Source organism: Schistocerca serialis, chromosome 5 (genome assembly GCF_023864345.2).
Source record: "Schistocerca serialis cubense isolate TAMUIC-IGC-003099 chromosome 5, iqSchSeri2.2, whole genome shotgun sequence".
NCBI classification, from domain to species: Eukaryota; Metazoa; Arthropoda; class Insecta; order Orthoptera; family Acrididae; genus Schistocerca; species Schistocerca serialis.
In genome coordinates, this window is record NC_064642.1 from 470,335,338 (window position 1) to 470,360,831 (window position 25,494).

At 45.4% G+C, this 25,494-nt stretch overlaps 1 protein-coding gene across 8 annotated transcripts in view; it reads left to right on the forward strand.

Moving 5' to 3' along the window:
* LOC126481363 (uncharacterized transporter slc-17.2-like) overlaps positions 1 to 25,494 on the forward strand; it is a 643,476-nt gene that overhangs the window by 494,189 nt on the left and 123,793 nt on the right. For 3 of the 8 annotated variants that reach the window (XM_050105072.1, XM_050105063.1, XM_050105071.1), the window contains 3 exons: positions 2,248 to 2,380; positions 11,196 to 11,440; positions 24,451 to 25,237. The exons of 4 other annotated variants lie outside the window; for them this stretch is intronic. In XM_050105072.1, coding sequence (XP_049961029.1) covers positions 2,248 to 2,380; positions 11,196 to 11,440; positions 24,451 to 24,690 — 618 coding nt within the window. In that variant the 3' untranslated portion in view covers positions 24,691 to 25,237. Of the gene's footprint in view, positions 1 to 2,247; positions 2,381 to 11,195; positions 11,441 to 24,450; positions 25,238 to 25,494 lie in introns of those variants that run through there. One more of the 8 variants, XM_050105069.1, reaches the window with a different exon arrangement.

The following is a 25,494-nucleotide window of genomic DNA, read 5'->3' on the forward strand; positions in this document are numbered from 1 at the left end:
CGAGTCAGCACTGTCTTTCCGTGGGAAGGACAACACTACTTCTTCAAGACTGCATGGAAATCCACTACTTCCGTGTGCATTTTCTTTTACTGCTCAGACTTTGAGAAAAACACTGCTATTCTACTGTTATGTACGATTAGGACTGTCTTTATGGACTGTGAGAAAATTTTAGCTTTTGACCAACGTTGTATCAATAAGTGTGTGCATTTGATCTCTTTGTTATTGTAATTATGAAAATTTTTTTTCAAATCTGTATTGGCCACTGCCCAATCCCATTTGTAAAAATTTTTGTGGGGAGCATGGGGGCTATGTAAGTAGGCTGTTTATGTTTTCTCTATGTAAGTAGGCTGTTTATGTTTTCTCTATGTAAGTAGGCTGTTTATGTTTTCTTATTGGCAACGTTACGTAGCGCTCAATATGAAAATCACTGGCTGTGCTGTGTGCAGTCTGTCGCTAGTTTGCATTGTTGTCTGCCATTGTAGTGTTGGGCAGCGGCAGCTGGATGTGAACAGCGCGTAGCGTTGCGCAGTTGGAGGTGAGCCGCCAGCAGTGGTGGATGTGGGGAGAGAGATGGCGGAGTTTTGTAATTTTTCATGAACTGATATATTTATATATGATGATATCAAGGTAAATACATTGTTTGTTCTCTATTAATATCTTTCATTTGCTAACTATCCCTATCAGTAGTTAGTGCCTTCAGTAGTTTGAATCTTTTATTTAGCTGGCAGTAGTGGCGCTCGCTGTATTGCATTAGCTTGAGCAGCGAAGATTTTTGTGAGGTAAGTGATTTGTGAAAGGTATAGTTTAATGTTTGTCAGGGCCATTCTTTAGTAGGAAATTTTGAAAGTCAGATTGCGTTGCGCTAAAAATATTGTGTGTCAGGTTAAGCACGGTCCTATATAATTGTTCAAAGGGGACGTTTCAACGATCACAAACAATGGCATCTTGTGACTGCCATTAGCTGTACTACAGAGATCAATAGTAATTATGTCTTTGGCAAGTTTTGTACCTGTTGCGAACTGGTTTTGTTCACGAAGAATTCTTTTAGGGAGCATTTTGTAGTTCAAGCCAGACATATCAATATTGTACGCTTGATCTGGGATCAGGTTAAGCTCTTTATGTAGGTTCTCAATTTCTGAAAAAAATCAGTGGCAGCTGTTTCGCCGTCAGTAGACAGCTTCTCACCCTAAATAATTACATTTTGAATGGCATGGCATTTTTTCCACTCTGTTGGTCCCGGCGGAGGCTCGAGTCCTCCCTCGGGCATGGGTGTGTGTGTTTGTCCTTAGGATAATTTAGGTTAAGTAGTGCGTAAGCTTAGGGACTGATGACCTTAGCAGTTAAGTCCCATAAGATTTCACACACATTTTTTTCCATTAATGTGGCAATTCTTCACTCTCTGTAAACTTTTCATTATCATGTAATTTTTCTTACAAAATCAGTGCCTTTTATTTTATAATTTGTCAGGACAACGAAGTTCCTTTTCTCCTCCCCTGCTCAAACCACATCCACAAAGTATTCTCTAGAATCTCACTTTTAGGCTTCTTCAAAGTCTTTCGTATTTCCAGTCCTTCCACATCATCGATCGTCACTGCATGACTTTAAAGAGCTTACGTAGTTAACAGTTGTTATGCCAGGTACCACCTCAGTCGTTATATGCTTACGTGTAGTTGATGACATAATTTTGTTTTAGCACATTAATGTATGAGAAGAACACTGTTAATAATTTAGAAAACAAATGCGTACACAATAAACTTATAAATCGAGTAAGAAACACATTATTTCATTATAAACTCATCTAACTACCACTCCGATCAGTTATCAACTGCTTACTGACCAACATCGCGGACGATGAGTCATCGACAAGTGCTAACAAACACCAGGAATGGGATGGTCGGTGCAAGAGGGGAGCATCCGAGATGTACTGTAATGATTTTTCTCCCAACATAAAATGAGTTATTTAGAGTAAAACAGATAAGAGATGATGGTCATAAAGAAGAGTAGAAGGAGGAGAAGGAGTACTGTTGCGAATCCCACATCAGTGCGCTCTTTAGATGCTTCTGCCATGAACACACAGACTCTCCTTTTTAATTGTGTCCTTTACTGTACTTATCTCAGGTTTCGTGGGAGAAGTGTACACACGCAAGACTTTGTTGTGTTCTACAGACAGACTAACTGGCAGGTATCGTGTGTCAGTCTGCAGAACGTACAGAGCTGGCGTTCACTCGCTCACTGTCCTGCTTTCAGAACGGCATGCTGTCTGCGTTGCCGTACCTGGGAGTGCTGGTGGTCCGCATCATCGTCTCGCTGACGTTCACCGGCTGCCAGAAGAGGACGGGGCTCAGCCTCACCAACCTCAGGAAGCTCAACCACACCGTCGGTACGTCGCTACCCTGTACACGCTGCTGTAGACTCCCCGTTCTCTAGCAGGCAGCGCTCTGCGGCTGCGAAATCTAGGCTGTAAATCTAGGACTTTAAAAATCGCTGTTTAATTTTGTACCGTTTGTATTCGGTATTGTCGAGACGTGTTAATTACACGTAGCCGTTACACATAATAACCTGTTTGATTCCGAATCACGCTGTGCGTATAACGTCGCTCGTTAACTTGCCATCTGAGTGGAATATCTTTCGTGAGCAGACTTTTCTCTTTTACGTACTGAAGAACATCGTTACAACAAGAGCGGATTCAAATACAACTTTCTGTCGCCCCCACTTTTAATATGCCACATTTGTGTGATTTTAATTTTATATGTATATGTACGACTGCCTAACATCGTGTAGGGCCCTGCGGAGAACGCGGAAGTGCCGTAACACGACCTGATATAGACTCGACTAATGTATGAAGTACTTTTCAATGTCATTAAACTTTACCAACAGCCGTACACAATTGCTTCATACGAAGACGTGACAGCAATGTCGCGTCTTCGTATGAAGAAATTGTGTAACGATTGTAATTCACGATATCCAGTGATTTATGTCACTATACGACATGTTCGTTTATTTGGATAGAAGCGTATGGGGCCTGAAGATGGCAAAATGAAATGCCGAAACTGATTGCTTTCAGAACAAAATAAAATATCTTAAAGTGTACGGCTGTCGGTGAACTTGATTGACATTAAAATTACTTACCAGCCGATGTCCCCTGGTCATGATGCACCAACAGAGACTGATGAGTAATAATGGCGACAAATTGTCTCCTTTTCTAACTCCTTATATAATTTGAGACTTGAAGGCTTTCCAGGAAATTTAGCTTTGTATTTTGTGTCTGTAAGGTTTTGTTTAGTTATTTAAAGGGTTATCGTTTCTATTGCAAATTCTTTCCAGGTTTTCAGAAGAGAGTTGCTGTCTATCAGACATTAGCCATGTTTCAATAAAACGATAATAATTTGTTTACCATAAAATATATAAATATTTTAATATAATAATAGTAATTTGTTTACACCGATGAGTTGTGCACTGCATTATCATACCGTCCAAGCAATTGCAATTCAGGGAAATTTAGCTTTTAGGATGCATAATCCGAAAATTTGAGAAGAAAATGTGTTACGCAATTAATTTAAAAACTGCAATAGCCACAAAGCCTCCGGTCTCTGATAGCGCAATAATTTACACGATGTAAAATCGGAAATCACTCAATTTCCATATTTCGCATCGTACTACGATTGTGGACATTGGTCCACAAACTATTGTTGTACAAGCTTATAAATGAGGGACATGCTGGGTTTTTTTTTCAGTCGTTTCCACATACGTTCGGGATATCGGTGTTTCTCATTTATTTGTCTCCTTATTGGAGGGTCTTCCTCTTCTGTTTTCCTACTTAACTTCGTTCAGTTTGCCTGTTCTACCTATGGTTTCAGAAACTTGCCAACGAGCGCATTTCCTGACTGGAATCTTATAGGTCGTCACAAATCCGTCAGCATGAGCAAGTAACTGAAGAAACTCTAAAATACTACTACATTAAATACAGCCTGGGTCAATACGTCTGTCCTGGCGTCATTGCTAACAGCCGAGATTGCAAGAGTTGAACTCGTATGAAAATAACTGCCGACTGAATCGCCACTTCAGTGCCTCACGTACGCAACTACAGGGTCACACGGCTGCGTGCAACGGAAAGGCACGGTGATGTACACTCATGCTCATAAATTAAGGATAATTGCAGAATCTGGTGCCACACAACGTGGCACTACACAAAACTGGCGCTAATAGTATAGACACATAGGGAACTCACACGAAACAGATCTGTAAGTCCACGGCATTGGTGATAAGTTGAGAAAACCGTCCCGAAACACATGTGCTACAAAACGCCACTGTTTCCTGCGCATGTACCCCGACATCAGTATGGGATATGATCACCATGCACAAGTACACATACCGCACAACGGGTTGGTATACTCTGGATCAGGTGGTCGAGCAGCTGCTGGGGTATAACCTCCCATTCTTGCACCAGTGCCTGTCGGAGCTGCTGAAGTGTCCTAGGGGTTTGAAGACGTGCAGGGATACGTCGCCCGAGAACATCCCAGACGTGCTCGATGGGGTTTAGGTCTGGAGAACAGGCAGCCACTCCATTCCCCTGATATCTTCTGTTTCAAGGTACTCCTCCACGATGGCAGCTTGGTGGGGCCGTGTGTTATCATCCATCACGAGGAAGGTGGGACCCACTTCACCCCTGAAAAGGCGGGCATACTGGTCCAAAATGACGTCTCGATACACCTGACCTGCTACAGTTCCTCTGTCAAAGACATGTAGGGGTGTACGTGCACCAATCATAATCCCACTTCACACCATCAAACCACGACCTCCATACAGGTCCCTTTGAAGGGCATTAAGGGATTGGTATCTGGTTCCTGGTTCACGCGACATGAAAACCTGGCGAAACTCACTGTTCAGACTATACCTGGACTCATCCGTGAACATAACCTAGGACCACAGTTCCAATGATCACGTACTGTGTTCTTGATACCAGGCCTCACGGGCTCTCCTGTGACCAGGGGTCAGTGGAATGCACCTTGGAGGTCTCCAGGCGAATAAAACATGTCTGTTCAATAGTTTGTAGAATGTTTGTCTGGAGACAACTCTTCCAGTAGCAGCGGTAAGGTCCGGAGCAAGGCTACCTGTAGTACTCCGTCTGCGGGCACTGATGGTGAGATATCGGTCTTCTTGTGGTGTTGTACACTGTGGACGTCCCGTACTGTAGCGCCTGGGCACGTTTCCTGTCTGCTCGAATCGTTGCCATAATCTTGAGATCACACTTTGTGGCACACGGCCGGCCTTTGTGACCGCGCGGTTCTAGGCACTTCAGTCCGGAACTGCGCTGTTGCTACGTTCGCAGGTTCGAATCCTGCCTCGGGCATTGATGTGTGTGATGCCCTTAGGTCAGTTAGGTTTAAGTAGTTCTAAGTCTAGGGGACAGATGACCTCAGATGTTAAGTCCCATAGTGCTTAGAGCCATTTGAACCATTTGTGGCAACGAAGGGTCCGTGCTACTACATGCTGTGTTTGGCCAGCCTCCAGTTGCCCTAGTATTCTACCCCTCATAACGTCATCAATATGTGTTCTTTGAGCCATTTTCAACATACAGTCACCATTAGCATGTCTGAAAATGTCTGCTCACTTACTCGCTGCACCGTACTCTGACATGCACCAACACACCTGTGCGTATGTGGACTGCTGCCAGCGCCACCGTGCGACGACCGTAGGCCAAATGCACCGCATGGTCATACCCCGAGGTGATTGAATCCCGCAAACCACCCACCAGAGCGTTGTTTCACCATGTTGTATCAGCATTATCTTTAATTTATGAGCAAGAGTTATTTCGCTGCACAAAACGTAAAGGTGAAAATGACTTTTGCATGATGTGTTACTGCCAGGAAACAAAGCTTGATGAAATTTGGAGTTTACATAGAAAGAACTGCTACAGTACAGTACAATATAGTACAGTGCAGATGGCAACCGAAAGAAATACGCAATGACACAAACAGAAATGACAGTTTCATTCAGAGAAATTAATTACAGTACAGTCACCGTGATTTATGATGGGTCTTTGGACAGGCCGGAAATGATTCTTAATTGGATGTTCAACCACAACGGAAGGCAATGGATGTCCTGCAACGTGATCCATTACTGGTCACATGGTTAGTAAGGAGTTATTGTGGTAGGGCGTTCCATTCCTGCGTAAGGCCTGGTTGACAATCTCTAGGTGGTCGTTGGTGGGTGTGGACGTGGTGCAACACGACCCCTCAACGCACCCCCACGTGCTCGATGGGATTTAAGTCTGGGGGGATGGAGGGGGGAGGGGTGAAGGGGGGTTTGCCGAATATCGTATAGTTGAAGAAGCTCCTCATCTGCTCTGTTCGATGCGGTCGCTCATCGTCGTGCCAAAAATGAATTCAGGGCCGAGTGCACCCTTGAAAAGACGCAAATGGGGAAAGGGTACAGTGTCATAATGACGTTCACCAGTGAGTATAGCGTGTTTAAAGATTTGGTGGTCAGTACATCCTTACAAAATTTGTCGGTGCGGTGCACGGTACATGGCCACATGCACCAACGACCTTCCAGCTGTCGTGGATGACACTGGTGGCGGAGTGGAACGACGTACCACAAGAACTCCTTGACAGCCTCTGAACGTTGCAGAGCATGCATTGTCGTCCGTGGTAATCACACACTTTATTAAGAACGATGTTCCAACTTTTACTGATGTAATGTCTAGCGCATCATCAGGTATCACGGAGACTTCACTGTCTGTTCATCCTGACATGCAAGTGAAAGAAGACTTCAACGTAACTATTGTCTTTGGATAACACTCTCATTCCTGTTCGTCTCCTTACGTTTTTGTTTCACTTAGCTTTTGTAATATACTGTAGCATTTCCTTCTATATATGATCCAAGTTCTATCTAGCTTTGTTACTTGGCAGTGACACATTATGTGAAAGCTGATTCCGCCGTTACGTTTTGCACTCCAGTGAACTCTGGTAAGCCAAAACATTATGACCACCTACTTTACAGATTCTTTGTGCGTCTTTGGAACGAAATATATCACTGATTCCGTGTATCAACGATCCTATAGTTTGTTGGTAGGTTTGTGGATGTATGTGGTATTAGGTATCTATGACAGGTCTTGCAATTCGCGTAAATAACGGGCCGCTGATTTGCGCACAGATGGGTTCCACAGGATTTACATCAGGCAAATTTTCTCATCGAGACATGAACATGAATTTATTTTAACCATCGTAGCATGGTTCTGGCTCTGGGACATGGGAAATTATACCGCTGAAAGATTATATCGCCGTCGGAGAAGGCATCAAGCATGAAGGGATAAAGGTGGTTCGCAGCTGTCAGTGTTTCTTCGATTACTAGCACAGTCCCGTGGAAGGGCAGTTGAAGTCTCCCATACCATAACGCTGCTGCCACCAGCCTGTGTCCGCGTCGCGCTGCACCTCGATGATGGCGTTTGTGGAGACGACCATCGACCTAGAGTAGCAAAAATGTGATTCACCCGAAGAGGCGACACGTTTTCCTTGATCGAAGATTGAATCTCAGTGGTTCCGTGCCCACTCCAATCGTAATTACCTATGTCGTCGGGTCAGCATGTGAACACAGGGACGGTCTGCTTCGGAGCTCTATGTTCAACAATGTACCATGAACAGTGTACTCCGAAGCTCCTGAGCGTGCACCAACATTGTGCTCTTTCGGCAGAGATGCCACAGATCACACTCTATCCTACCTTACAGAGCAGACAAGCCTCCGAAACCCACGTTCTGTGATTATTCGTGGACGTCCAACAGTTAAGCGCCTAGTGGCAGTTTCACTGTCCTTCTACCTCTTTCCGTAGATGCAAATGACAGTAGTAGCAAGTGAACATTCGACCTGTCTCCTAGTTTTGGAGATACTCGTTCGCAGGCTCTGCGTAATAATAATCTGCCCTTGTCAATTCCACTTATCTCAAAGGATTTCCCCATTTGCAGCCCATATCTTCGCAAGGGTGTTACCCTGCCCCTGTCTGCTCCGCTTACATTCCTTTGCTACCGCGTCACGTGCCCGCAACGTCACCAGGCGGCATCCAACGTCGCGGTGGGCAGTGGTTACAATGGTTTGGCTGATCAGTGCATATTATTACGTCTTGCACAATATTAGATCGTAGAATAATTAGTTTACGCTCCTATTCGAGTCAGCAGGGTCCGCGTCTCCCGACTTGTACATGTTCACCGTTACAGCGGATCACGCAGTAAAATTGCGTCTTTCTTGCTGGTGCCTGAGCCCTGCTCGGCTCGTGTTCGTGCCGTTTATTGCCTGACATCTTGTCTTTACGGTATTGTCGCCTCGTTTCTTATTCGATTTACTGGCATCACTAAGTTGCTGGTTTGCTTGCCCGTGAGTGGTAGCAGCGGCGCTTATCGATAAGTGCACTGCCGTACTGTCACTGGAGCGACCGCTAGTATTTCCGGGTCGTCCTCTGTCGGAGTTCTGTTGGGACAGAGCGCCAGTGAGGTGCGGACAGCCAGTACTCGCCGACCGCTGGCAACACACATGAACTCTCCGACGGAAGGAGACTGGAGCGGGAACGACCGTTGGTTGGTCGTTCGGTCGGTCGTCTCATCGGACGACGTGTATTTGGTCTTTTGACCGTTTCTGGGTATTGTCAGTTGGTCATCTTGCCGGACGTGAGTCGGTTCCTTGTTGTGCAGAGATGTCGGGTGGCCAATGGGCAAGTGTTCCTCTGCGTGATTGCGTCCGAACCAGTGTGCCCGGTCGCTGTGTCTCCGAGTTACGAACGGACATCAAGGGAGTCGGGATGGAGCTGCAGTGAGCTCCGGACAGCCATGACTCGCCCGACCGTTGCCGGCACACACAACTTGAGTGGGGACGACCTTAGTTGGTCGTTCGGTCAGTCGTTTCATCGGACGACGTGTATTTGGTCGCCGACCGATTGTGGAAACTCTGTGTGTGTCGTCTTGTGATTTCTCCTTGTTGTTCCCCAGTGATTGCTTTCAGGATTGTCGGAGTTCTTGGTGTCAGTGTTTATGTGGAACTGTGTGTAGCTTCTGCAATTTCCACTGAGCAGTTATGAATGCTGGCTACGTACTGCAGTAGGCAGTCGGTCGGTTGTGACAGAGGAGCGAGGAAGTCTCCCGGCGTGGGGTCAGGCTGGGGCCGCTGGCGGGGTGCACATGCGGTCGGATTTGTGAGACACTAGCTGTGAGAGCTGCAAAGTTCGTCCCTCACCGAACCTGGATACTGGAGTGGAGTAATCAGTTAACTTGTTATGAAACCTCAACTGCTGTGACATGTCTTTGTTCATTGCCAGTTTTTGCTTCCTGGGCGGTTCCCGCAAGCAGAAACGTATGGTGCGCTGGAGTCGGCGAAATTTTGCAGGCGTCTTCCTGTATGGTGTTAAACTATCGAATTGATTGTAACTTATTAGTGAATTGCACCAGCGGTATCTTCTACCTTGTGGCCGTTAATGTTCCGGTTACCTGCCCTTGTCGTTTGCATAGCTTTCCGGCAGTGCGTTTTCTTTGCTGTGTTAACACTGTCTGGCATTACCTGTAGTTCGACAGCCTTGGTGTTGTTCATTTTTTTTTTTTGAGTGATTATTGTGCGTTGACTGTATTTAGACGCCAATTGTCAAGACATAGTGCTGCTGGTGTCTTTGTCTTCGCTGATATTTTCAGTTGTTGTGCCGTTGGTCGGGTGGAAGGGAACCGGTTAGGTTGTTGGTTGGTTCTTCAGCTGTGCCTAGGTCGTGTTGCCATACGATTATTTAGTATTATGCTTGGCTGTCTGTCTCACCTAAACTTGTGTCGGAGTTTCCTCCCCAGGCCGACCCTTGGAGCACTTCTGAGCAACATTGTTCTTGTGGTGTCACCGCCAGACACCACACTTGCTAGGTGGTAGCGTTTAAATCGGCCGCGGTCCATTAGTATACGTCGGACCCGCGTGTCGCCACTGTCAGTGATAGCAGACCGAGCGCCACTACACGGCAGGTCTAGAGAGACTTACTAGCACTCGCCCCAGTTGTACAGCCGACTTTGCAAGGAAAGGTTCACTGACAACTACGCTCTCATTTGCTGAGACGATAGTTAGCATAGCCTTCAGCTACATTTGCTACGACCTAGCAAGGCGCCGTATTCAATTGATATTTATTTTGTGAAGCATGTATCATCAAGAGAGATGTTCTACAATTGTGGATTAAAGTTAAGAATTACATCATCTACGTACTTTATTTGCAATTCTCAAGATATTGTCCTGTTCCAGACCTCACGCCAGTCAGCGTGTAATTAAACGCGTGCATTTCGGCCTCCTCTAGCAACACAGTGTTGGCGCTTCTGCCAACACTACAGTTCTGTTGGTTTTAGATTGTGATTTTGTCTCAAGTACTGTGTGAGGCCTTCAGTCACCTATTAATTAAGTTTGTTTTAATTTTAAAATAAGGCCTTAACCCGTTTTAAGTTAAAACTTTGAAGAATTTTGTTTTAACTAATTTCTTTAACAAGGGAAAAAGGGGAATTTTGCTCTATTGCAAATCTTTGTTATCGAGGCGTTAAGGCCTGAGTTGTTCTGTTTTTAGTATGTGGCCCTCAGCTGAGCTTTTATGTCAAATGTTTTTAAGATAAGGCCTTCAGCCATCTTCAATTAAAACTGAAAATTCACTTGTTTGAAACCTTTTAAATTTTCTTCTCTATTGGAAATTCTTGTTATCCAGGCCTTAAGCCTCAGTTCTTCTATGTCTAGTGTGTGGCCTTCAGCCGAGTATTTACGTAAAAATTATTTTTTTTGAAGTAAGGCCTTCAGCCGCGAGTATTCCTTAAAGCAATTTTTAATAACTTGTGTTCGGGCTTTCAGCCGTATTGTTTCTGAATCCTTTTAAGGGCATGTGTGATTAAGTGTTTTTAGGAAAATAAAGTTTGCGTGTTTTGTGCAACTAACAGTAACTGGTCTTGGCCACTTTCCACAACCATAACCTGATCCGTTCTGCCCTGCGATCCCAGATTTCAGTGCCAAAAGTTCACTCCTTTCCAGTGCCACCTGTGATCTTGGGTCCAGGAGATAAGGGTATCGGTACGGTATCAATATAACAAGGGAGCTTCATCGAGGAAATTTTGAGCACTCAGTGATTAACTTTTCTTTTTCTTTACGCCAAATGTGTGGGTTTGAGAACTGTACCTTGAGCTAGAGGCGGGGCTGTACCTGTGTGGCAGGCACGCTGGGTGCGGCGGCGAGCCTGTTGGGGGTGGCGTCGCTGTCGTGCCAGCAGCAGTTCTGGGCGGTGCTGGTGCTGACGGCCGGCCAGGCGGTCACCGACCTCGCCTTCACCGGCGGCTACGTGCTCTCCTTCCTCGACCTGGCGCCCCGGCTTGCCGGCACCCTCACCGGCGCCGCCAACGCGCTCGGCAACCTGCCCGGCGTGCTCGCGCCCACTATGGTCGGATATCTCACCACCAACGTGAGTACACGGCTGCCGCAGTCCAGAACTCTCCGTCCCAGTTACCAGCCACATCACCCCCTAGATACCGGAAACGCGTAATACATTCCTATCCTATCCTGTCAAGTAACTTGGCTCTTTCTCCATGGTTACATTTCATTTTTAATTACACTAATTTAAATTGTAATGCATCATTAGACAGAAACACAAGGGATGCAATAAAGAAAGACAGATCCTTTTCACAAATTACAGGGCGTATCAAAAAGAATCATCCGATTTGCCGAGTCTATATTTCTGGAACTAATAAACTTATACGATGAATTTTGCTTTTTGATGAACGAGAAACTAAAAAAGCTTTTTTTTATATACCTTTTCATAGGTATTCAATATGTCCTCATTGAGATGCACGGCATATGTCAATGCGGTATTCAAATTGATCCCATACTTCAGTGAGTATGTCTTGAGTTACAGCTTCCACAGCTGCTGTTAAGCGATATCTCAGTTCATTCTTGTTGGTAATGCTGGCGCACAAACAGAGTTTTTTATAAACCCCCGTGACATTTAATCAAACACATGCAGGTCTGGTGACCTTGGTGGCCACTAATATAAGGCTGAATCATTTGGTGCAGTGTGACTAATCCATTGTTCACTTATGATAAATTAAGTCGTTCGAATGAGTCTCCAAAACTGGAAAAAAGAAAGTTCTGCAGCACATGCGCTGCCTGTAACAGTGTTCTCGGCAAACAAAAATAGACCGTACACCTTTCCCCATGAAACTGCACAAAAAAAATTAAATTTTGTAGAGTCCCTCTCATGTTGTACAACTTCATGTGGTTTTTCCGTACCCCATATTCTCACATTATGACGGTTCACCTTTCCATTTAAATGGAAGGTTGCCTCATCTCTAAACACTAAGAGTGTAATAAAACTGCAGAACCCGACACGTTGTTGTTTGTCGCCTCCACGATTAACTTGCAGTAGCTGATTTTTGTATGCTTTCACGTGTAAACATCGACGCAACACACGCCAGACGGATATCGGGGGCATGTTGAGATGTCGAGCTGCACGGCGAACGGATCTCTGCGGGCTGCTTGTGAAACTATGGAGGAGGCGTTCGACGTCTGTGTCAGACACTCGGGGAGGGCCCGGCGATTTGCCTTTACGTCCGCAGCTCGTGGTCGTGCGGTAGCGTTCTCGCTTCCCGCGCCTGGGTTCCCGGGTTCGATTCCCGGCGGGGTCAGGGATTTTCTCTGCCTCGTGATGACTGGGTGTTGTGTGCTGTCCTTAGGTTAGTTAGGTTTAAGTAGTTCTAAGTTCTAGGGGACTGATGACCATAGATGTTAAGTCCTATAGAGCTCAGAGCCATTTGAACCATTTTTTGATTTGCCTTTACACAAGCTATCTGTTTCTCGGAACTTGTCATACGCATTATCTAATGCTCTGTGCTGTAGGAGGATCCACACAATACCTAGTCCGAAAGTGACGGTGAACAGTTATTACTGACCGAAACTGTGCAAAACGTAGCACAAAAACCATTTTATGTTGTGCCGACGCTATTTTTACTAGAACTGAAATGGACGCACACTCTTGCTACCTAGCGGGACCCATGTAACTCTAGAATTTGCTCTTTCCAACAGTAGGTCGTTCATGCACATATCTAAAATAACATAATAGTTATGATTATTTTAAACCAGATGGTTCTTTTTAATACACCCTGTATTTGAAGGGCTTCGATAAAGTAAATAAACCATTATTGTAGGAGATATTAAGAAGAAAAGCTAGACAGTTGTACTAATACATCTTATACACGTAGTTCGGAAAGGTCTGTAACAATATAACAATTTAAATAAATGGGGATAATGAGAGCATAACAGAGTATTAAGTGTTCGACATGGCTGCAGCCTTTCTCCACTGCTCATCAATACATCTGCATCTACGAAAATGACCGGTAATGGAAAGTAAGCCGAGTCAAGAGCGTTTCTACTGTCACCAATGCAATTTCACGTAGGGACCACGAAGACAAGAGAAGTTGGTTGGTTGGTTGGTTTGGGGGAAGAGACCAAACAGCGACGTCATCAGTCTCATCGGATTAGGGAAGGACGGGGAAGGAAGTCGGCCGTGCCCTTCCAGAGGAACCATCCCGCCATTTGCCTGGAGCGATTTTAGGAAAATCACGGAAAACCTAAATCAGGATGGCCGGACGCGGGATTGAACCGTCGTCCTCCCGAATGCGAGTCCAGTGTGCTAACCACTGCGCCACCTCGCTCGGTATAAGAGAAGTTATGGCTCGTACAGAGATGTATAGACAGCCGTTTTCCCTCACTCTGTTTGCCAGTATAATAGGAAAAGAAATGGCTATTTCCAAGTGGAATAGGAAAGACAATAACTCTTCGCCATGTTTCACTCCTCGGCTTGTGGAATATATATGTAGATGTAGATGTCGATATGTCGAATTACGTCGCTTAGCGGGATTGCAAGCTGTCGGCTTCGTAGATTACACTACGGACTTACGGACTAGCTTTCACGAGTGTTCACAAGAATAAGTGTATTTTTTATGGCATGAAATCTGCAGACAGCTATATTAAGGCGCTACTGCTTTCGTGGCTTCCAGCCACATCATCAAATGCTTATACAAACAACAAGAAATAAATAACTCACAATGACTGAACCCCCATACACCAAAGTAATACCAGAGCCATAAGCACTTAATTATGAGAATAGGTAAAAAGAAGAGTTCTTACAAACAATCAAAAATGGTAAATATCATGGCGAAGAATGTAGAAGGACCAACATCCTTCGTTAAAGTTATAACTCCTGTAGAGCGGATAGTTAAAGAATAAAAAGCTGGCCGAAGAAAAACATTTTCATATCCAAACACCGAGACATAAACAGTGGTAGTGATCGAACACTTATATATGAGAACAAAACCATAGCCACAACCGAGTAATTATGAGAATAGATAAAAACAAAAGTGTGTTCACATCTACATCGATACTTCGCACCGAGCGGTCCTAGGCGCTACAGTCTGGAACCGCGCGACCGCTGCGATCGCAGGTTCGAATCCTGCCTCGGGCATGGATGTGTGTGATGTCCTTAGGTTAGTTAGGTTTAAGTAGTTCTAAGTTCTAGGGGACTGATGACCTCAGAAGTTAAGTCCTATTGTACTCAGAGCCATTTTTTTGATACTTCGCAATCCACCGTATGGTACGTGGCGAAGGGTATCCTGTACCACTACTGGACATTTCCTTTCCTGTCCCACTCGGAAATAGATCGAGGGAAAAACGATTGTCTGTATGCCTCCGTGTGAACCCTAATTTCTCGTATCTTTTCTTCATGGTCCTTACGCGCAATGTATGTTGACGACAATAGAATCGTTTGGCAGTCACCGTCATATGCCGGTTTTCTAAATTTTCTCAATAGTGCCTCTCTAAAGGAAGGTCACGTTCCCTCCAGGGAGTCCCATTTGTATTCTCGAAGCATCTCCGTAACATTTACGTGATGTTCAAACCTACTGGTAACAAACACTAAACAATGATATAAAACATGGAGAATTTCGAAGGCCCAAGCTTCGCAGCAAAAACTATTACGTCCGTAGAGCGCATAGTCAATGTATACAAAGTTGGGCGACGGAAAAATAAACGTGTGCCATGTAACAAGGACGCTCCTCTAATCAAAGAGCAAAAGCGAAACGCTGGCCCAAAAGCGAAATACTATCGCGGCGAGATGCAGAAGGCTTACCAGCAAATCAGCACACAACAGAGCCAGCCAGGTGAATTGCAGCAGCGCCGGCCGCATTGCACACACAGACAGAGGTGGTGAAGCAAAGTGGACGGCGCAGGAGTCTGCGGAGCGAAGAACGGCACCGTGACGAGGGAGGGGAGGAATCAAAACAACGACCCCTACATTCTAAGCTCACCATGAAAGTTGGAGCTTCCTTACATCAATTTTGACAAAATAAAGGTAACAAAGTAAGCATGTACCAGTACGGCGAGTCTAGAGGACAGAACCAGACGCAAAAGCAAATTACATTGCACTTACAGCGGTGGCACAAATCCCGAAACTGGTAGTGCCTTTATAAAATTGGTTCAAGCTACAGCTGTTGGGGAAGTTCTTGCTATAAAATATACAACTGCTATGGATGCCCCAACAACGGAGTTGTTTGTTTAGAGGTTTAGTTTGAAATGTACGAATCCCCGCCACGATTGGGGCCCTCTTCTTGGCCTTTTCGTGGCACTAGGGACGGTATCTATCTTGTGGTGGAAGCAGACACTGGACAGCCTGTGTATTTGGTTAGGGCCCATTACGACGCAGACGAAGTGAAGCAATTTTGCTACCTCGGAAGGAAAATTTTTAATACGACGGACGAAGCAAGAACTTAAAACTCAGTCCAGCACAGTCAAAGAATGCATTTCTGGTCAAAGGATGTCTACTATTGTCGAAGATCGGTGTTGGCCTCAGGAAGAAAACTCTGAGAAATGTGCGTTTTGAGCACTGCATTGTACGGTAGTGAAAGACAGACAGTGATGAAATCGGAAGAGAGCAGAATCAAATCGACGAGGAAAGGAATATATGGAAAACACTGACAAGAAGAAGGGACAGGATGATAGGATATGTGTTAAGACATCAGGAAATAACTTCCATGACACTAGAGGGAGCTGTCGAGGGTAAAAACTGTACAGGAAGACAGAGCCTGGAATACATCCAGTAAGTAACAGGACGTAGGTTGCAAGTGCTACTCTGAGATTAAAAGGTTGACACATGAGAGGAATTTGTGGCGGGCCGCATAAAACCAGTTTGATGATAAAAAAAGGTACCTTAAGGGCAAGTGACTTTCTCATAATGGCATATGTTTTCTCCTACATGTTTGTAAATAACTTCTACTCCTACATCTAACTGAGATCGTTCGTGCCGCCCTTACACATGTCCAGTATTCCCTATTAGTTTTGATTAGTACTGATACGAGTCCCACACATTTGAGCAACATTACAGGTGCGGCACAAAACTGATATGTAGGCAGTTTCCTCTGTAGATTGACGGCATTCTTGGCTTTGGACGTAAGCTAGTGTCAATCTTGGGAACTTCTCCAGTAAGTAAAAGCTGCGTTAGTAACTACAAGTTTTCTGGTTACAGGTGCTCTATGTACGATTATGATGTGGAACCCCATGACAAGGTCGTTAGAGACCGAAGAAGATGGAACAAAAACTGGAATATGGGAGAGATTATGCAGGTTTGCCATGCCCTTCCAAAGGAACTACCGTGTCATTCTGCTTAAGCTATTTGAGAAGCTCATCGAAACCCTGGATTTGATTGGCCAGAAGTGGATTTGAGCTGCAGTCCTCCTTTATTCCCAGTGTCTTACTCGGTATGGTTGGTTTTCTTTTGCACTTCATATTGGAAGCACGGCTTGAGAAAAATCAAGACGTATTCGTCGAATTTATCAGTCAAGAAAAATCGTTCAACATTATAAATTGGTGCAAGACATTCGAAATTTTTAGGAAAATAAATGTAAGTCATAGGAAAAGAGAAGTATGCAAAAATACACTCCTGGAAATGGAAAAAAGAACACATTGACACCGGTGTGTCAGACCCACCATACTTGCTCCGGACACTGCGAGAGGGCTGTACAAGCAATGATCACACGCACGGCACAGCGGACACACCAGGAACCGCGGTGTTGGCCGTCGAATGGCGCTAGCTGCGCAGCATTTGTGCCCGCCGCCGTCAGTGTCAGCCAGTTTGCCGTGGCATACGGAGCTCCATCGCAGTCTTTAACACTGGTAGCATGCCGCGACAGCGTGGACGTGAACCGTATGTGCAGTTGACGGACTTTGAGCGAGGGCGTATAGTGGGCATGCGGGAGGCCGGGTGGACGTACCGCCGAATTGCTCAACACGTGGGGCGTGAGGTCTCCACAGTACACCGATGTTGTCGCCAGTGGTCGGCGGAAGGTGCACGTGCCCGTCGACCTGGGACCGGACCGCAGCGACGCACGGATGCACGCCAAGACCGTAGGATCCTACGCAGTGCCGTAGGGGACCGCACCGCCACTTCCCAGCAAATTAGGGACACTGTTGCTCCTGGGGTATCGGCGAGGACCATTCGCAACCGTCTCCATGAAGCTGGGCTACGGTCCCGCACACCGTTAGGCCGTCTTCCGCTCACGCCCCAACATCGTGCAGCCCGCCTCCAGTGGTGTCGCGACAGGCGTGAATGGAGGGACGAATGGAGACGTGTCGTCTTCAGCGATGAGAGTCGCTTCTGCCTTGGTGCCAATGAAAGTCGCATGCGTGTTTGGCGCCGTGCAGGTGAGCGTGCAGGTGAGCGCCACAATCAGGACTGCATACGACTGAGGCACACAGGGCCAACACCCGGCATCATGGTGTGGGGAGCGATCTCCTACACTGGCCGTACACCACTGGTGATCGTCGAGGGGACACTGAATAGTGCACGGTACATCCAAACCGTCATCGAACCCATCGTTCTACCATTCCTAGACCGGCAAGGGAACTTGCTGTTCCAACAGGACAATGCACGTCCGCATGTATCCCGTGCCACCCAACGTGCTCTAGAAGGTGTAAGTCAACTACCCTGGCCAGTAAGATCTCTGGATCTGTCCCCCATTGAGCATGTTTGGGACTGGATGAAGCGTCGTCTCACGCGGTCTGCACGTCCAGAACGAACGCTGGTCCAACTGAGGCGCCAGGTGGAAATGGCATGGCAAGCCGTTCCACAGGACTACATCCAGCATCTCTACGATCGTCTCCATGGGAGAATAGCAGCCTGCATTGCTGCGAAAGGTGGATATACACTGTACTAGTGCCGACATTGTGCATGCTCTGTTGCCTGTGTCTATGTGCCTGTGGTTCTGTCAGTGTGATCATGTGATGTATCTGACCCCAGGAATGTGTCAATAAAGTTTCCCCTTCCTGGGACAATGAATTCACGGTGTTCTTATTTCAATTTCCAGGAGTGTATGTCAAAGAACCAGGAGGGGAAAAAGAAGAATGGAAGACCAGGAATTAAGTAAGTTTAGGAAGTTACCTGTACTTTTAAATGTAAACATAGAAGAAGCAATGACTCATGGAATATGATCAAAAGTATCCGAACACCCTCAAAACATAACTTTTTCATATTAGTTGCATTGTGCTGCCACCAACTGCCAGGTACTCCATATCAACGATCTCATTAGTCATTAGATAGCGTGAAAGAGCAGAATCTGGCCCTCCGCGGAACTCACGGACTTCGAATGTGCTCAGGTGATTTGGGTGTCACTTGTGTCATACGTCTGTACGCGAGATTTCCGCACTCATAACACCCATAAGTCCACTGTTTCCGATGTGATAGTGAAGTGGAAACGTGAAGGGATACGTACAGCACAAAAATGTACAGGCCGACCTCGTCTGTTGACGGACAGAGACCGCCGACAGTTGATGAGGGTCGTAATGTGTAATGGGCAAACATCTATCCAGACCATCACACAGGAATTCCAAACTGCGTCAAGATCCACTGCAAGTACTATGACAGTTAGGCGAGAGTTGAGAAAACTTGGATTTCATGGTCGAGCGGCTACTCATAAACAACACATCACGCCAGTAAATGCCAAACGACGCCTCACTTGGCGTAAGTAGCGTAATCATTGGACGATTGAACAGTGGGAAAATGTTGTGTGGAGTGACGAATCACGGCACAAAATGTGACGATCCGATGGCTGGATGTGGATATGGCGAATGCCTGGTGAATGTCATCTGCCATCGGGTGTAGTGCCAACAGTAAAATTCGGAGGCAGTTGTGTTATGGTGTGGTCGTATTTTTCATGGAGGGGGCTTGCATGCCTTGTTGTTTTAAGTAGCTCTATCACAGCACAAGCCTACATTGATGTTTTAAGCACCTTCTTGCTTTCCACTGTTGAAGAGCAATTCGAGGTTGGTGATTGAATCTTTCAACACGATCGAGAACCTGTTCATTATGCACGGCCTGTGTCGGAGTGGTTACACGACAATAACATCCGTGTAATGGACTGGCTTGCACAGAGTCCTGACCTGAATCCTATAGAACACCTCTCTTATGTTTCGGAACCTCGACTTCGTGCCACGCCTCACCGACCGACATCGATACCTCTCCTCTGTGCAACACTCCGTGAAGAATGGGCTGCCATTCGCCAAGAAATCTTCCAGCACCTGATTGAACGTATGTCTGCGAGAGTGGAAGCTGTCATCAAGGCTAAGTGTGGGCCAGCACCTTAGTGAATTCCAGCATTACCGATGGAGAGCGCGACGACCTTTTAAGTCATTTTCAGCCAGGTGTCCGGATACTTTTCATTCAACTTTTGAGCCTTTCTTTTATTTACGTCAATGCTTCTTCTACGTTCACATTTAAACGTACAGGTAACCTCCTAACCTTACTTAATTCTTGGTCTTCTGCCTCTACATGGATACTCTGAAAATCACATTTAAGTGCCTGGCAGAGGGTTCATCGAACCACCTTCACAATTCTCTATTATTCAGTCTCTATGGCAGCACTCTCGTATAGCGCGCGGAAAGAATGAACACCTATGTTTTTTCCGTACGAGCTCTGATTTCCCTTATTTTATCGTGGTGATCGTTCCTCCCTATGTAGGTCGGTGTCAACAAAATATTTTCGCATTCGGAGAAGAAAGTTGGTGATTGGAATTTCGTGAGAAGATTCCGTCGCAACGAAAAACGCCTTTATTTTAATGATTTCCAGCCCAAATCCTATATTGTTTCTGTGACGCTCTCTCCCATATTTCGCGATAATACAAAACGTGCTGCCTTTCTTTGAACTTTTTCGATGTACTCCGTCATTCCTATCTGGTAAGGACTCCACACCGCGCAGCGGTATTCTAAAGTAGAACGGACAAGAGTAGTGTAGGCAGTCTCCTTTAGTAGGTCTGTTATATTTTCTGAGTGTCATGCCAATAAAACGCAGTCTTTGGTTAGCCTTCCCCACAGCATTTTCTATGTGTTCCTTCCAATTTATGTTGTTCGTAATTGTAATACCTTGGTATTTAGTTGATTTTACGGCATGTAGACTACACTGATTCATCCTGTAACCGAAGTTTAACGAGCTCCTTTTAGCAGTCATGTGGATGAACTCACACTTTCCGTTATTTAGGGTCAACTGCCACTTTTCGCACCATTCCGATATTTCTTCTAAATCGTTTTGCAGTTGGTTTTGATCTTCTGATGACTTTGTTAGTCGATAAACGACAGCATCATCTGCAAACAACCGAATACGGCTGCTCAGATTGTCTCCCAAATCGTTAATATAGATAAGGAACAGCAAAGGGCCTATAACACAACCTTGGGGAACGCCAGAAATCACTTCTGTTTTACTCGATGACTTTCCGTCAGTTACTACGAGCTATGACCTCTCTGACAGGAAATCACAAATCCAGTCACATAACTGAGACGATATTCCATAAATAAGCAATTTCACAACGAGCCTCTTGTGTGGTACCGTGTCAAAAGCCTTCCGCAAATCCAGAAATACGGAATCGATCTGAAATCCCTTGTCAATAGCACTCAACACTTCATGTGAATAGAGAGCTAGTTGTGTTTCACAGGAACGATGTTTTCTAAAACCATGTTGACAGTGTGTCAATAGACCGTTTTCTTCGAGGTAAGCCGGCCGTAGTGGCCATGCGGTTCTAGGCGCTACACTTTGGAACCGTGTGACCGCTACGGTCGCAGGTTCGAATCCTGCCTCGGGCATGGATGTGTGTGATGTCCTTAGGTTGGTTAGGTTTAAGTAGTTCTACGTTCTAGGGAACTGATGACCTCAGAAGTTAAGTCCCGTAGTGCTCAGAGCCATTTTCGAGGTAATTCATAATGTTCGAACAGAATATATGTTCGAAAATCCTGCTGCATATCGACGTTAACGACATGGGCCTGTAATTTAGTGGATTACTCCTACTACCTTTCTTGAATATTGTGACCTGTGCAACTTTCCAGTCTTTGGGTACGGGTCTTCCGTTGAGCGTACGGTTGTATATGAATGTTAAGTATGGAGCTAATGCATCAGAATACTCCGAAAGGAACCTAATTGGTATGCAGTCTGGACCAAAAGACTTGCTTTTGTCAAGTGGTTTAAGTTGCTTCACTATTCCCAGGATATTTACTACTACGTTACTCATGTTGGCAGCTGTTCTCGATTCTGATTGTGGAATATTTACTTCGTCATCGTTTGTGAAAACATTTCAGAAGACTCTGTTTAGTAAATCTGCTTTGGCAGCACTGTCTTCGATAGTATCTCCATAGCTATCGCGCAGAGGAGGCGTTGATTGTTTCTTGCCATTAAAATACTTCACATACGACCAGAATCTCTTTGGATTTTCTGCCAGGTTTTGTGACAAAGTTTCGTTGTGGAAACTGTTATAGGCATCTCTCATTGAAGTCCACGCTAAATTTCGAGCTTCTGTAAAAGGACGTCAATCTTGGGAATTTTTCGTCTGTTTAAATTTGGCATGTTTTTTTCGTTGTTTCTGCAACAGTGTTATAACCCGTTTTGTGAACCAAGGAGGATCAGCTCCGTCGTTTGTTAATTTATTTGGTATAAATCTCTCAACTGCTGGCGATACTATTTCTTTGAATTTAAGTCACATCTGGTCTACACTTATTAATTTGGAATGATTGGAGATTGTCACCCAGGAAGGTGTCAAGTGAATTTTTATCTGCTTTTCTTTTCGAGGATTTGGGGATTACAATATTCAATCTCGCTACGACAACCCTATGTTCACGAATCCCTGAATTTGTGTTTTCACAACCTTTTACTATTCGCGTGGGCTCAAGTACTAACTGCTCGAAATAATTTTCAGAGAATGCATTTAGCACAATTTCGGATGATATTTTATGCTTTACCTCCGGAATTAAAGATGTTCAAAAATGGCTCTGAGCGCTATGGGACTCAACTGCTGTGGTCACAAGTCCCCTAGAACTTAGAACTACTTAAACCTAACTAACCTAAGGACATCACACACATCCATGCCCGAGGCAGGATTCGAACCTGCGACCGTAGCGGTCGTGCGGTTCCAAACTGTAGTGCCTTTAACCGCTCGGCCACTCCGGCCGGCTAATTAAAGATGTATTTTCGCCAACATATCGAGGGTAAATTAAAGTCACCACCAACTATTATCGTATGAATCGGATACGTGTTTTAAATGAAACTCAAGTTTTCTTTGAACCTTTCAGCAACTGTATCGTCTGAATTGGGAGGTCGGTAAAAGGATAGAATTATTATTTTATTCCGGTTGCCAACAATGACTTCTGACAGCAACAAACACGCCACCGCCAATCGTGTTTAGCCTATCCTTTCGGAGCCCCGTTAGGTTCTTCCCAAAAATTTCGGCTGAGCTTATATCCGGCTTTAGCCAGCTTTCAGTGCCTATAATGATTTGAGCATCAGTGCTTTCTATTAACACTTGGAGCTCTGGTACTTTCCCAACACAGCTACGGCAATTTACAACTGTTATACCAATGGTTCCTGTATCTACGTTCGTCCTGTGTTCAACCTGCAGCCTTTGAAACTGTAGCCATTTTCGTGTTTTCAAAAAAAAAAAAAAAATGGTTCAAATGGCTCTGAGCACTACGGGACTTAACATCTGTGGTCATGAGTCCCCTAGAACTTAGAACTACTTAAACCTTACTAACCTAAGGACATCACACACATCCATGCCCGAGGCAGGATTCGAACCTGCGACCGTAGCGGTCGTGCGGTTCCAAACTGTAGTGCCTTTAACCGCTCGGCCACTCTGGCCGGCTAATTAAAGATGTATTTTCGCCAACATATCGAGGGTAAATTAAAGTCACCACCAACTATTATCGTATGAATCGGATACGTGTTTTAAATGAAACTCAAGTTTTCTTTGAACCTTTCAGCAACTGTATCGTCTGAATTGGGAGGTCGGTAAAAGGATAGAATTATTATTTTATTCAGGTTGCCAACAATGACTTCTGACAGCAACAAACACGCCACCGCCAATCGTGTTTAGCCTATCCTTTCGGAGCCCCGTTAGGTTCTTCCCAAAAATTTCGGCTGAGCTTATATCCGGCTTTAGCCAGCTTTCAGTGCCTATAACGATTTGAGCATCAGTGCTTTCTATTAACACTTGGAGCTCTGGTACTTTCCCAACACAGCTACGGCAATTTACAACTGTTATACCAATGGTTCCTGTATCTACGTTCGTCCTGTGTTCAACCTGCAGCCTTTGAAACTGTAGCCATTTTCGTGTTTTCAAAAAAAAAAAAAAAATGGTTCAAATGGCTCTGAGCACTACGGGACTTAACATCTGTGGTCATGAGTCCCCTAGAACTTAGAACTACTTAAACCTTACTAACCTAAGGACATCACACACATCCATGCCCGAGGCAGGATTCGAACCTGCGAGCGTAGCAGTCGCGCGGTTCCGGACAGAGCGCCTAGAACCGCGAGACCACCGCGGCCGGCTTCGTGTTTTCCCGAGACCCTCTAAACTAAGAAACCGCCCAGTTCACATCACACAGCCCCTGCTACCCGTGTAGCCGCCTCCTGCGTGTCATGGGCCCCTGACCTTCTTGTGTTTCCCCGAGACCCTCTAACCTAAAAGACCGCCCAGTCCACGCCACACAGCCATTTTTATGGTTCAACCATATTTGGTAAACACACTACTGCGAAGAAGTACAGTGGGAATAAGTACCACCTAGCTCTCATAGGGATGGGGTAAAAAGGCTTTCGTAGCGGCTGATACCTAGGCTGCCTGTGCGACTGGTATACTGAGCGAATGGTATTAGAATTAATTGTTGGGAGTACAAGTGCAGACAGTCATGGCTGAGCAGAAAGAGGGGGGAGGATAAGATGTACAGACATAGGTGCAAGTAGGAGATAGACAAAGAGAGCAGGATATGGACAAGGATGTGGGCTTACACTTAATAAGTTAGACGTCATCAGGATCACATTCAGTCCTGATGATGTGCCATACTGGTGAGCTCTGTGACAAAAATTGTATGTGTGTGAAAGGTACTTGTTGTGTCGCACAGGGTACGCGCGAGGAGTGGACTGTGGTGCTGTACGTGACGGCGGCGTTCTACGTGGTGGGCGCAGCTGTGTACCTGGTGCTGGGCAGCTCAGAGCAGCAGCCGTGGGCGCCGGGCGACGCCAAGAGCCCGCCCGACATCGAGATGGAGCCTCTGCAGCTGCCGGAGAAGGCGCCCCACCCCCGCACTGACGTCAACAGCAACGGCATCCCCCAGCAGCCCACCACCACCAAGCTGCTGTGAGCGGATTCTCCACCTCTACCCCCGGCACCGTCCGTCGTGTTGCGTCAGATAGTATTCCGCCCACGATGTTGAATACATACATTAAAATATGAAAAAAATGTACGACAATTGATAAAATGGGACACACTGTGATTTGTGGTATTCCTGGAACTCTAAACTAGAGAGCGTTTCTGTCCTACCACAAAGAGGAACTGTCTTCGTCGAGCGTGTGGAGTGACGTGTCAGAACTGTTCGTGATGATGTTCATAAAGTGATTGCTACGCGTTAAAACTGAAGTTTGCATTTAAAAGTGCGACACGAGCAGTAATAAACAGAAGTGAACTTTTGACCTAGAAGATTTTATTGCAGGAAACATAGCCTTTCCTGAGTTCATCTTCCTTACGTTACAGTGCTCAAAAGGATCAGCAGGGTGCAGCAGTACAGCTTGTAGTGCTGACCTAATATTCACGATAAAACATGCACATTGTGGCATCAATGAACTCTGCAAATATTTCTTATAACTATTATTTTGTAGCATAATAAAGGTTTGCTATTCTTTCCTCCGTCATTTACATTGTGTTTGCTGCAACTTCCTTCACACGCTTTGAGGTTCATTGGTGGATACAGGAGCGAGAAACAGAAGCGGTTCGTGGGCAGAGAATTTAGATATTAATTTATTCTACGTCTGATATCAAACAGTAAAAGTATTTCATAACTTTGTTGGTTGTAGATGCAGCGTCAGTTGCTAACAGTAAATCTGAGCGTTGAAATTCATACAGATACAAAGGTTTAGAATTCAGTCTTCAACATAATGACTATGTCGTA